The following is a 14,536-nucleotide window of genomic DNA, read 5'->3' as shown; positions in this document are numbered from 1 at the left end:
CGACCTATCGTCAGCCGCGCGCTTTTGATTCTGATGTAACAGCTTTTTAATCATGTTGTTACCGAGGGCTGTTTTAATTCGCTCAATTCATCCTCAGCGATTCAGATCTCTGCTTATCCATGTGTGAACTCCCAAGCACTGCACGACATAATAGCTGAGCTGTTTATATAGGTATTAAGTGATTTGTAGTTTTAATGACGGTAAATAGGAGTTCACCTTTGCCGGTCCCTCAGGCTTACTTCAGGTAAATTACTCCAAATGCATTGTTTATGCCCTTCAGGAGAGATTGGGGGGGGGGGGGGGGGCTTGTGGGAATTCACCTCTCATCAGGTCTGAACTTCTGTATTGGAGATAAACACAAACTGACAAATACGTTTCTAACGCTTTGCCTGCTGGAACAGCCACACAATATCCAGTTGATTAATGAGTCTGACTAACGTGCGCTGGTTCTGTTGTTTACTGAAGAGAACAAAATAAAAATTCCTGTTTGTTAGTTATTATCACAGACGAGTTGACTTACAAAGGCTCCACTAAAACAAAGAAGACCTTGGAAGGAGACGTCGACCCAAGCGGGGGGGCATTGTTTCCATTCAACAAACTGAAGTTGGTTAAAGTTTAAGAATTGAGTGAATGCAACGATACACAAACGTGTAATGAGTTTAAGGAAGAATAAGAGGTAGGTCAGAAATAATCAACGGGGTTGGAGACCCTTCACAAACAAATAGGAGCAACTGATGAGTCTTCAAAGTGCATTTCTAATTTTGAGAGTTAGAAAGCAATCAGGAGCAGACTTGGGCTTAATCAGGGGTTTGTTTGAAATCAACAGTTTAAAGGTTGGTCAAATGAATGGTTGTCGTGCATGCAGTGTGTTTGAATAGAGTTGGAAATGCAGGAGAGGAACCACAGGCTGGATGTGAACCGGGGCCACAGCTTCAAGGACGATAGAGCCCATGGATTTGAATGTCTTTTATTGCTTAGTATTTTAGTTAATGTATTTTTTTTTTCTGTTTGTAAAATGTGTAAAGCACCTTGAGTGCTCTGTGTATAAATGGCGCTCTACAAATACACTTGCTTTGTGTTGTTTGGCCCTTTTCAAGTTGAACATCTTTTCAGACCGTTAGCTACTCCTGCTTGTGATTCTTTATTTATCAGAAGCAAATCTGGCAAAGGAGAAGAAATTACACATGAATAAAAACACTTAACTCTTTGGCAAAAAAAAAATCCAGATTCCTTGACTAAACCAATATCCTCCTCACCTGGCTCCTTTCTTCGACAAATAAAAGGATTTGGTGGGCCCTCGTTGGTTGGTGGCACATTCCCCTACAGGGGTCTGAATGGGCCTTTATTGGGGAAACACTGCTTTTGGATGGAGTGACATGAAAGAGGCTGGACAGGCGCTGAAAGCGAGACTAATACCCCTTACTGTGAACAGAGGGCCAGTGTTTCCCCACGGCGCTGTCTGTCAGGTAGAGATGCATCATGGAAGTACCAAAAAACATCAAGTACAAGATACAAGAAAAAGAGATGGGTGCTTTTTTCTCACTGATCCTCCAGTTTATTGACTTGGACCAAACATGTGTCTTTATGTGTGCTGTTGTGTGTGATTGAATGGGTGTAATATCTCCACCTTAAAGGCAGAAGAAGTCTCTTCACCCTGGCCCTTGAGTGGCCTTGAAAGGCAGATAGGTAGCCTAAACCTCTTCACGTTGTCCTACAGTAAGTACCCCGACAATCAGGCCCTCTGTGGTGTTTTTTAATTGAGCTTAGCCTGCTGAGTGGTAATTGATTCAGTCTGAGCTACAGCAGAGGTGCTGATACAAGGTGCTGCTTGGCTTCCGCCTTTCTTTAATCTCCCCTGCTTTATATTGTTTGGGAATACTCGCCACTGAGAAACTGCATGCCATCTTTCTTATGGAAATCAATGCTTCTTTTTAGAGGGAGAGGAATGACAGAGAGAGAGTACTTCTCATGTCCTTTCATTTTCAACCAGTGTCCTTCTCTTTAGAGGCTTCGCCATGCAGATCTCCTTGCCCTTTGGCTACTGATGTTTTGTCAGGAAAAGAAGAGTGGAGTTGTTTTGTGGATCAGCTTTCTGTAGTGCGGTATCTTTTTTCTCCCTCTTTCTTTCACGCAGCTTCTTTTTTTTTTTTTTTTTTTACCTTGAACCGGGCTGCCAAGAAAAAGAGAGAACAAAAAAAAAAAAAGGAGTGAAAAATCAACAGAGAGACTCAATCAGATCCAATAGTGTCTATGAGGTTTTCTTTCAAGCATTTTGAAGAAAAAGCATCTGAGTGTTGGAGGAATGAGACCAAACTGTTCCCAGTCACTTTTGATCCTGCCAGTTCAAAGTCCCCGCGGAGGAGAGGGGGCTAGGGAGGAGAGGGAGGGGGGGCCGTGGTTGGGAGGAGAGGGGGGGAGTTACAGACACCTAGCTTTGACCTTCTGTCTGTGCTCATGTCCTTTGAAAGTTGGCTTGTTTTCATTAAGCCACTCTGAAGCACAGTACAGGGCCACAGTTTGAATCACCGTAAAGCCTCTATGGTATCTTTATCAGACATTCTTTACATATTCAGACTACTAATGGTTCAATTTTACCAATTAGCCGTCCATTGCTAGACAGCAATTGAATAATTTACGACATTTGTAAGATATCTCTGATGTTGTAATGGAATAATTTGTGTGCACATGAAAGAGAAAAGAAATGGAAATTCCATTATTGTGCGAGCTGAAAGTGACTTCTCTCTTCTTTGGCTCGCTCACTTCTTCTTCTTCTTCTTCTCTCTCTCTCTCTCTCTCTCTCTCTCTCTGCTCCATCGTATAGGCTGCTATAATTAGCCCTAAAGTCATTGCCATACTGTGGTCTGATGGTACTTGTTTGTCATTAGCACATTTAACTAGTCATTTGGGTAATGGCTTTTGAGATTGTTTTTACAGAGATACTTTTTATATGTAAATATTGAGACAATTTCCATAATGTGCCCTTTTTATTCATCACAGAATAATTGATGCATCTTTATAGCTGTGTAAACTTTGGTCTTTGAATGACTGTGTATATAGTTATCATGCCCGTTTTCTTTATTATTATTGCAGTAGTATCTATTATTAACGTATGCTGTAAAACATTTATGCGTATTATGTTAACATGGAAAGATACCCGAGAAGCGATTAATTCAAATTATTCCATTTTCTTCCTAATGGACGGCAGTGTAAAGCTTTAGTGTTATTGGACGCAGATTTTAAAGGGGATCTCAGTGGTGGGAATTGCTGATTGCTGAATTTTAACTGCAGCAGGTTTTGAGGTTTTTCAGCCAGAGCTTCCAGAAGTTTCCCCTGTGAATATCTTACTCATAACACGCATCGTTGAGTAACCAACGACCTCTTCATGTGTCTCAGGCCTGGAACTCCCCTTCATGATGATGCCACACCCCCTGATCCCAGTCAGCCTGCCCCCTGCCTCTGTCACCATGGCGATGAGCCAGATGAACCACCTCAGCACCATCGCAAACATGGCCGCCGCAGCACAGGGCCAGAGTCTGCCCTCCAGAATGGTCACTTCTGTTATAAAGGTGAATTTTGAATCTGAATGTCTTGAATCGTGGAACACAGCTTCCCGCGGCGTAATCTTTCTTCCTGCACTGGAGATTTATTTTGTGCGTGTGTCTCTGTTGCTGTTGGGGTTGCAGGAACGTGTGCAGGACAGTCCCTCCCCTGCACCTTCCTTAGAAGACCACAGGAGGCCGGGCAGTCACCCATCGTCCCACCGCAGCAGCAGTGTGTCCAGCTCCCCGGCCCACACAGAAAGCTCCTCAGACAGGATACGTACGTCTCCTTATAAGCTCACAACACACAGAAATGGTGAAGAAACAAACTTTAGTGTACTGTCGAGACTGTTGTTGTTATGTGTGATTTAAAAAAAAAAAAAAAAAAACTCCAGGAATGAATCTTAAATAATTTTCCTAATGTTACTCCTGTTTTCTTTTCTTTTTTTTCATCCTCTCTTTAGCCACACACCACAATGGCATGTCTATGAACCACGCCCTGCTAGGCCTGTCCCCCAACATCCCACCTGGGCCTAAAGAGGGAGACCTGGCCCACGACATGAGCCACGAAGTAAAGAGGATGCATACTGACAAAGGTGAGGCAGGTTTCAATGTTTCAGTAGTTTGAATAGGCCTTACCAGCCGAATCAACTGGAAGCCCACTTTCCTCGAGCTCAACATCACAAACTGAAATCCTCACCATATCGTGTATTCATGCCAGTTACCACCCAACAAAAAAAGCACACAATTACACAAGTACAACATGACAGACCAAGAGAGGGGATGCTTAATGCCTCACTCTACCTTTAACAGAGACCAAACACTCGACAGATCCCAAACACAAAGCACTTTCAAATCACAGAATCCTTCTGTTATCTTAAAGCAGCGTATGAGGGATTCGGAGGTTTGGGCAACTACATAGTCTTTCTTCCAGATGTACAAGTTTAAATTGTATAGTTTATAAGATACACATGCTGCCTGCCTTAAAAAACAAATGTATTGTTTCTGTGTCACAGCACTCAAAGTTAGAATTTCTGTTCATCCATCCTAATGCAGGTAAATCACAGATATTCATTTTTTAATTGTACATACTTTATTAATACACTCTGTTATTGAGAGTGTGTGAATCACACACGTGCACTGTAAGATAAGATAAGATAATCCTGTGTTCATCTCGCAGCAGAATAGCAGAAGAAAATCACACAGTGCGAAAATTAAAATAGATAAAAAATAGAAGCGTAGAAAAAATGTGCATCAAAACTGTGGCCATGCTCTGATGGAGAGATGTCAGAGTGGGGCTGCAGCTAACTGCTACTCAGGGAGCGTGCCAGAACAGTTCGAGGTCGGGTGCCTTGCTAAATGGCACCTTGACAGTACTCGGGAAGTGCCCTGCCACCTCTCCAGCTACCAGACCATTCTTCCATATTATAGTCCGCACTGGGACTTGAACCAGCAACCCTCTGGTTTCAAGCACAAGTCCCTACAGAAAGAGTTACTGCGGCTAAATTCAGAGTAACAACCGAATTATACATTATTTTGAACAACTGGAGACGTATTTTGGTCATTTTGATCAGAGAAGAAAACCAACACGTAGAAACTGTAAATCTCGCTGAAAATATTCAGCATGCCTCCACGCATCCAAAGAAACACTTAACATTTCTTTCACTGTTTGAAGACTCCTTTCAAATCCTTCCGCGTTTCTAATACCAGTTGAAATATGTTTTCACGGGTATTTCAATAGACATCTTCATTTCTCTTGTATTGAAGTCATAATTCATCCTTCCAACTTTTGAATAGCTTCATTTCTTCAAAGGCTCTGATGTACATTCATCCAATGATTGCTTAAAGGTCACATTACAGTGAGCTGGTGCTCTCTGCTGTGTAGGAGCGGCACACTGAGCAGGTGTGGACTGGTCCAGATCTCCTGTTCACAGAAACGACAGAAAAGAGATCATTTGAAAAGTAAAAAAAGGTTCATGAACTCATCTGAATTCTCTAAAGGGATTTCAACAAAACATTAAATATGGCTAATAGATATTAGAACATGAAAAGATTGAGCTTTTTCCTCGCTGTCCTTTATAAATAGAAAGTAGCCTTTTTTTCAATGCCAACTGGATATACACATATTTTTACACAGAAATATAAAATGATTAAAGCCGCAGAGTTGAATTTGTCAAACTACTAAACAATTGTCTTCTGGCTTAGGATTTATTTTTTTATTTTTGTCTTTAATCAAACAGTACTTTTGTTGTTGTTGTTGTTGACATTCTATATAGTTCTTGCATTAAAATACTTTATGTAAACACAACAAAGAACACGTCTGCCAGACGCAGCTCGAGAAATGTTGAGCTCTTTGCACATCGAGCTTTAGACTTGAGATTGCGTTTAACTGTGAACATAGAGAGAGAAGCACGCGCAGAATGTTGACCCTCAGTCACTTTGTCCAGAGTAAATGTTTGTGTTATTAATTGCTGACTTTATTTCATTAAAATCCTGCTGTGATGGTAAAAAAAAAAAAAAAGAGAGCGAGACGGAGAGAGAGAGAAAAAAAAGATAGAAATCAACTAAGCATGTCGGATTAAATACAAAATGAAGCAAATAATAGATTTTAGTATTCTCTGTTGGTTTTGTGTGTGGAGCAGGGGTGCGCTGTGCTGTGCTGTTCTGGGTGAGACAGGATGGGGTGAGGCTGATAATGATATTAAAACCACTGTGGAAATCATTGGGCTGTATGCTCCCTGTTGGCTCGGCTGACGTGAAGATCAGTGTTAGACCTTCACTCACAGGGTGTGAAGCATGTGAATAGTAATAATTAGCGGGATCATGAGCAGAATTTATGGGTCACAAACTGACTAACTGTCTGCCTGTGTGTGTGTGTGTGTGTGTGTGTGTGTGTGTGTGTGATAAAAAGAGAATCAGGCAGAAGCACAAATGCTGAAAAAAAGATTTATGTACGTATTCCCACACTCAACCAACTGCATGTTTCCTCAGTAGCAGATCGCTAACTTTTTCAGCTGAAGTGCCTCCTCCACACACACATCATCAACACAAATGGACTGTAATTTCTTTGCTATATTACAGGAGAAAGCAAATGGCCGAGCAATCCACACCAATCCAGGCTAGTTGACCCACGCGCATCTCCCCACAAACACGCTCTATTATCTTTTTGAGATTGTCAATTCCTAATATGTCACTGGACTTGATTAGGATTCTGAGCTCTCCAGCGTGTGCACCAGAGGTCTCGGGCTACGGAAAAACATTTTTATAAAATAACCCATTAATGCAGAGGAGTGCAACTAAATTAGTTACCAATTTGCTGAGCATGAATTAATGAAGAGAGCTTCTCTCGGCTCCCACAGTTGTAATTTTCATAATAACCCCAGACCTTTATTTGGCAGGTTGTTTAGTTTTTTCGTTTGAAGGTTTTCATTAGTCTAATGAGGACTGTGCAAGGGCGAGCAGTCAGCACAATTTACATGAGGAAGCTATCATAATAAATGAGGCAATTTGAATAACATGCACAGGTTTATGCAGCAAGATAAGAGAGATTGTAGCAGCCAGATTCAGAGGTAACCAATACATTAGAACCAACTAATAACCAAAGTAATTCCAATAAAAGCTTTAAGTGAAGGGAATAAAATTAATGATAGATATATTGAACTGTAATGATATGATACATGATGCATTAGATTAATAAAATAAATGTGTTCCATTGTTAAAGGGGGGAGAGGCCTCTCCATCCGAAGCTTTGTTTATGGTGAGCTTTTTAATTAGGCTTGTTCATCGCATCAGTTTGTTTAGATAAATGAGATAACATTCCAATGGTTTAATGATATCTCTCCACTTGTTTGATCTTTATGATCCTGGCAGAGCATTAAATTAATCTCTTGCAATGCACTCTTAGAAGAGAGCTCAGCGGGCACAGAGGAAGGATGCGCTGCCCCGGCTCTTAGGGATGCTATTTAAATAGACCAGACACCTCAGAGACAGCCACTATAATGTCACATCACTCATCTCCTATGAACACGTCTCATCTTTTTCATGTCATCTCTGCTGATGAAGGACAAAGGCTGTTTGTTGTCGTCTAAAAAAGCCTGTTTCCGAAGTTGTGTCACCAAGTGCACAGTAACCAGATGGTAACTAGGTTTTTTTATTTTTTCCTCTCTGTGCTGTTGTTTGAACTTGATTATTTTTTGTCCAAATTTTGACAAGAAGAAGAAGGAAAAAAAAAAAAAAGTGGGAGATTAGATGTTGTGTGAGGAAAAAAAGGGGCTAGTAGAAAGCAAAGTGCTATCTCACATGAGACTAATTGAATTGCTTCAAACAGAAAGTCTGTGGCGAAAGCTTCCGACAAGCCTCTGTCTCGTGAAACAGCAGGTAGCTGACAAACAAGGGGAAGTTTGAAAGGTACGGAAGCCTTTGGCTGTAAACTCACTTTGGACATCAAACAATTGACATCGTTTTATTTCCTCGGGGAAAAAGGTGTTTGAAACTCAAGCCATATGTATGCACATGCAAGTTATAGGAGTTCTCTGTAAGCGTTTTTCCAACAACACATTTCTCCACTTTTCTTCAGCCCACCCTCTTCGGTTAAAGACGCCACATCTAACACAGAGCTGAGACGCAGCATGTAAAGTGATTCTGTAAATCATATTTTAAAAGTGTTGGATTCACTGGTAATATGATACTGGCACTTCCCTGGTAAACATTGCATATCCTTGTTGACACAACAGTAGATGCACAAATGGATGCCTGTGGTATAATAAAGTCACCAAGAGGAGGATCCTTTCATAACTCCTTTGCTGACCACCACAATGGCCACTCCCACTGATCCCAGTTCTTAGACCTGGACATGTAAATCCCTTTAATGATTTGAGGCCAATCACTTGAAAACTCGGTGAAACAGCCTACAATGTAAATAATGTAGTCTGGTGCACAAACGGCATTGTGAATATTTAAGAATTATCACCATCAAACCACATGCTGTTTCTTGACTGAGAAAGGTCCGATTGAAACCTTCTTTTGTAAACCAGTCAGTCCTTAGGTTAAAGCTCCTCTAAGGAGTTTTTAGCTGGTTATGAAACAGAATGAAATTTATACTTATGCATCTATATGGCTTCCTGTAGTCAACAAAATCGTACTGTCAGTGACAAGTGTAACTGTTTCTATATAACTTTGAATGCTCGTAAAGGCTGCCTCCGGGTAGGTGTCAAAAGACGCCAGTTACAGTAGAGATTGCTGCAGATGAATTTTTTTTTATTTTACATCTCAAAGATACGGTTTGCTGTTTAAAAAAAAAAACAGCAGTAGGTATGAGATGAGGTTAGCTAAGAGATAAGAGGTGCAGCCTTCTCTAAAGGGGGCGCACAACGCAGGAGCTTTAAATACAGAGATCAAACATTCATTGAAGGGGTATATTTGAGAAAGACAACATAAAAACAAGATTCAGATCTTGTTTCAAAAAGAAGTTGTAGCTTTCTACTTATATCTGCTGATACCAAGTATTCTTCCAATACCAACATAATGAGGGGAAGTACACTGATTGCTGATGCTTTGCTAACTTTGACTAACACAGTCTCTCTCCAAGATCCATACTTAGGTTGTTTTATTATTGTCACACAATCGTGTGACCTCACATCACATTTTAGGCCACATATGAAGCCTTCACCGTACTCATACTGCCATTGGAACAACATTAAAGAACTATTGGCCCATTCTGAGCACCAGAATTTTTTTGACACCAAAAGTTGTGACTTCTACTGTGTAAGAAAGATGATGATAGATACATTATTTTGGTGTGCTGCTAAGTTTTTAGTGCGCTGACTTGCATTCATCGTGGAGAATGCACCCGCTTTTATCATTGTAGGTCAACAGTGATAGCAGCATTGATATTGAACAACTGTAATCGCCACGCCTTTCCTTCATGAGGATGCCTTTCTCGACATGTCCAGCTGATTTGCTTTAGGCTGCACTATCTGCAGCCCCAGTTTACTGTCTGAATGATGAAGTGGTACCCGTGTCACACTCTATTACATACAGCTGCTTTGGGCAAGGACCTGTGGACACTGATGGGCTCATGTAGAGAGTTTGAAAAAAAAAAAAAAAAGATGAAAAAGACAAAAAAAGTGATTTCCAGCCTTTGTAGTCTTTGTTCTCTGCCTTCTTTGCATAACCATTTGCAATGATAAAAAGGAAGTCGAGGGACTTTGGATCAGGGCGTAAAGTTTCCGCCTCAGTTTCATGCTCTTTTTGCGGCGTAAATATTTCACTGACATTGATGGTATCTCCGTACAGTATCATTAAAAGTTGGATATGCTCGGTGTAAGCTCCTTCTCTTCATCTTCCTGACTTTAATGCATAGTGTTTTGTTTCAGTCCTCCCGATGTCCTTGGCGTTGCGAGCTTCAAACACATGCTGACTACCTGACTTTCCCTAAGTCAGGAGGCAAGATCATTAGCCATCACAACCCTGAAATGTGACTTGGCAGACAATAATGCTTTATGATCAAACAACTTGTCAGTGCGTCCTGTTGAAATGAAAGAGTGCAAAAAAATAATTCAATAGAGGATCAATCAAATTTCCCCCCAGCCGGCGTGAGAGAGATTGCTGATGGTGCAGAGAGGGGGCTATTCCTCGAGGACACGGGAGTTCATTTGGATATTTGTTCTCCCCCTCATGAATGTTCCATTGCGTGACACCATCTCCTGCTAATCACATTTCACTGAAAAGGGGGGATGCTTTTAGGGACGTTGAAAAGAGAGAGGTTCTTTTTAATCTTTGAAATGCCTCAAAAGTGACAGAATGCTTTCTCCTGCCAAGACGTGAGCCTCGGATGGGGAGATAAATATGCTGTGGTCAGCTAAGTGTATCTAGTGAGCAGAGAGGCAAATTTAATAATGCATTATCATTCACTGGCGAAGGTGAAATCTCCCTGTCCATCAGAAGGCTGAGGCCTGTTTCATGTTACCCTTCACTGCAAATGAACAAGTGCTTTACTCAGCCATACCAGAGATGCACAGTAGGCACCGGTGCTCTCACACTATCTGCTGCTGTGTACTGTCAAGAAAGCAGGTCTGTAATCAAAGCAATCATCTATCAGTCTTGACTGGAGACAGTAATGATCACAGTCTTCATCCTGATAAAACTGTTTTTGAACAATAACCTTCTTTTCTTTTCTTTTCTTTTTTCCCCACCCCTTCCCCTCTCTGAGAACACAAGGTGTGTTTAACATATCTGAGCATCTGCTATTATGCAGATTGTGGGAACACATTTACCCGAATGCCCTTGGACAACAGCATTAAACAATTATGAAGATTATGTACAATGCGGGAAATTTGCGATTCAAAACAATTCTTTGGCGCGGCAACTGTTGCGGACAGATAAGGTTGACCCTGAGTATGTATTTCTGTACTTTTTTTTTTTTTTTCCGAGACATTCTGCAGGGCCATTTGTATATTTTAATATTTACATGTAAACAGTAATTAAGTGATGCAGCCTACATGCCAGGGCCAGACTCTGCCAAGGTAAACACCAGGCCTAGTAGTTTGCCACAGTCCATCATGTTTACAGACTTGCAGAGCCGAGTGCTGTTTGTGTGCTCTGCCTTGGCAAAGCCCATAAAACACCACCGATTGCATGCAGAGTGTTGAACACAGTCACTCCTATCGTCTGGCAGTCTGCTCACTGACTTGAGGACATTGTGAGTCAAACCTTTAAATTTTCACTCTGCGATAATTACGCCGCTATACTTGAGCTTTTATATCCTTTCACTGGGAAAGTAAATCATTCCTAATAAAGAGAGGAAGAATAGGGGGCGGAGGGAAAAGTGCTTGAGGACTAATTCTCTTCACTTCCTCTCTCTCTCTCTGTCTCTCTCTCTCTCTCGCTCCGCTCTATTCTGCGATTTGAAAGCCTTTCTCTGACTATTCCAGTCACCTTGACTTTGCAGCTGCAGCCTTATAGTCTGTTGCTTATCCTGCCTAACCCCAGCCTGTCAATTAGGTGTTTAAAAATTAATCTCTTTAACTGGAAATACCATGCCAGCTTTATTCCGTCTGTAAATGAAGTGTTATTAATTCGCTCAGCACAAAGCCAGTGTTATGAATAATGTTATCAAAACAGATTTCCGCGCGTTTAACACGTTGCTCCTATTAAAACCCCTTAAGTTTTTTTTTTTTGTTTTTTTTTTTTAGAACTGTGAAACCAGGACTGCTAATGGATTTGCATCCGTTTGTCGAGCTCCTACAGCAGAGCGAGTGCTCCTAAGCCTGGCCTTTTAAAGTTTACATTTCCCGTTGCCTCTTTTGTTCTTTCATCTTCGTTTAAAAGCAGCTCAGTATATCCAGTCTGGATTAGTGCCAGGCAGCGTCGACACTCGTTCGGCAGCAACAGAACAGCACCGCCTCTCCCTGTAGGATTCCAATGCCAGGCAATGACACCAATGTGTCTACTAACCCCCCCCCACACCCCACCCCCCCTTTTTCTTTCCCCCCTCCCAAACCCAGCACAGCTCTGATCAAGCAGCAGGCTATCTGGCCAGCCACACCAAGCTAATACTTGTTCCATTAAAAGCTGGTGATTACGGGGGATTTCCTCTCTGTTTGTTTGTTTGAATGCTTAATTATCAATATGTAATTGGCATGTGTATTGTGATGTTGGGTGCATATTCCGGTGGCATATTTTACTGGAATGCACATTGCTATCGGGTGGAAACAGGACTCCCCAGTCACTGTCTAAGTTAAGCTGCATGAGAAGTTGCTCTAATGAATTAATAAATGCCAAACAAAGGAGGACTAAACAAAGAGGGAGAAATAAATGGCTTGATGATTAGTGGGTCAGAGAGATTAGTGGGGTATACAGTACCAATGATCCCCCTCTGAAATGGGAATGATTCAGGCAAAATACCCGATCAATAGTTTAGGCCAATTTAATCTCTGGGATTCTTCTGTCAATAAATGCACCCGGTCAACGTAGGTCAATATGCAAAGACAATCTAAACACCTTCAAAGTGCCTCACTATAATGTCCTTCCTCTAATATTGTCTCCCCGACAGTTTGGGCTCTTAGTCGATAGGGGAATTACAGAAATCTATTCAAGTCTTCCCGGCTGTAATTTTCTCTTCTGAGTCACAAGTTTATTTTCTGCCCCTCCAACTTGAGCCTTGTTTAATGCCATAGACTCGGCAGTGAAAATCTCCCACCTTTTTTACTCACTTCGCCCCCGCTCGCGTCTCCGCCGTTCGAACGGCGGTGGCCTCTCTACAAAATGCCATTTTGTCTCCACTACTGTTTCCCTTTAAGAGCTCATTTGAAGGTGTGCGCTGGCAGAAACAAAAGTCCTGTATGCTTTTATGCAGTCATCACAGTCAGCCAAGCCTGTAATCCTCAGAGGTCCGATAATGACATAGCCCCTGCATTTATTACATGGAGGAGAGGAGAGAGGGAAAACGCTGACTTTGAACAAATGAACACTCTGACCTTTATGCAATAAATATGACATGGGCTGCATAAAAAGACAAGATATCTTCCTCCTGAATGGAAGTCAACACAGATTCTGTTCCCCTGCCTCTTGCTCTCTTTCTCTCTGTTTCCATTTCTCTTCACCTCCCTCTCTCTCTCTCTTTCTCATTTTTTTTTCTCTCTCTCCAGCTAACAGTTAAACAAATGATGAAATCAATGTGAATTGTTGTCGCCCTAGCACTGTTATCTATGCCGCGAAAGCCCAATGTGTAGTTGTAATTCTCTCAGTTGTAGATGTGCCATACATTATGTACACGGCAGAGTATAATCTACGACTTGTCAGTAGATTAAATTCTTTGTTTTAATCATCTGTATTTGTTTTGCTCCGCGCTGAGAGCTCTAAAATACTCGTTTATGCATGTCAGGAAGAGCCAGATTTAACAGAGAGAGTCAACCTTTCACCGTGTCTTTTTGTAATCTCTCTGTGATCCCAATTGAGCATCGCGATTGTCTCCTTTTGTCACCTCACGCCGCCTCTCTGACAGTAAAGGATTTATGGTTATTTCCTCCATGCAGCCTGTCCATCTGTGGCTCTATCTTCATACGGCCTTGAGAATACGATTCAATTTATTAAGGCAAAGCAATGGACTCATTACTTTAAAAAGGTGGCGAGAGAGGCAGGCACAGAGAGGGAGAAGTGACACACTGAATTGGTTATTAATGGAAAGGCACAGCCATAGGGCAGTTGAAATTTAATGATATCCTACAAGAAAATATGAGGGTGTCACTCTCCAAAAAGTCATGCTAAATGTCAACATTTTAAGGTCCCGCCGCTAATTTTATGCCTCTGCACAGTAATGTTTTGGAGAGCATTTAGGAAACACGGACCAGTGGCCAGCCTGATTATCCTGCTCACCTTCTCTCCTCTCTGCAAATGGGTTTGTGCAGCAAGCGATTTCATCTCTAAGTGAAGGGAACATTAGGGAGGGGAGAAGGAGAGAGCGATAGAGGAAAACACGCGGTTTGATTTTCATGCTGTGATAAGAGAGTGGGAGCCAAATGTTACCTGTTAATCTAGCCCAAACCGACCGGGGCTCTTGACTTTGTCCCCCAGCAGGGATGGGGCAAACACTCATTTTCCTCTCTCCGTGATGAAAAGGAAATTAGCTTAAATGTGATGAGGGCACATTAGTGTGTGTGCAGTGTGTTTGTGTAATGAGTGTGTTCCTGTCTGAGGGTTGTTTTTTTTTTTTTTTTTTGCATACATCAATGTGCATCTTCTTTTGTCTCTCTTTTTTACCTCTACCTTACACAGGCATGTGCTCAACACGTGTCAGAGAAAGCTGTTTTTCAAGTCTTTGATCGTCAGACGCAGTCGCTCAGTTTTTCCTGCAAGGTTACGTGACTTTAACACCGCCCCACTGGACACGCAAAAGCCATAAACGCCTTCTCCTTTCGGTCCTGACTAATAGTAACATTTACAGTTAAAGGTGTAAGGAGGTGTCATTTTAAATTCAAATTCAGAACATTTTTTTTCAA

General features: G+C 41.6%; 1 protein-coding gene across 5 annotated transcripts in view; it reads left to right on the top strand.

Moving 5' to 3' along the window:
• dachd (dachshund d) overlaps positions 1-14,536 on the top strand; it is a 111,370-nt gene that overhangs the window by 81,671 nt on the left and 15,163 nt on the right. For 3 of the 5 annotated variants that reach the window (XM_079357321.1, XM_079357323.1, XM_079357322.1), the window contains 3 exons: positions 3,394-3,566; positions 3,684-3,855; positions 4,004-4,135. In XM_079357321.1, the coding sequence (XP_079213447.1) occupies positions 3,394-3,566; positions 3,684-3,855; positions 4,004-4,135 (477 nt within the window). The remainder of the gene's footprint in view (positions 1-3,393; positions 3,567-3,683; positions 3,856-4,003; positions 4,136-14,536) is intronic. The other 2 variants (XM_079357325.1, XM_079357324.1) reach the window with 1 other exon arrangement.

Source organism: Symphodus melops (assembly GCF_947650265.1).
Source record: "Symphodus melops genome assembly, chromosome: 12".
Taxonomy (NCBI): Eukaryota; Metazoa; Chordata; class Actinopteri; order Labriformes; family Labridae; genus Symphodus; species Symphodus melops.
Note: the sequence above shows the minus strand (reverse complement) of the source record. Positions and strands in the feature narration are given on the sequence as shown.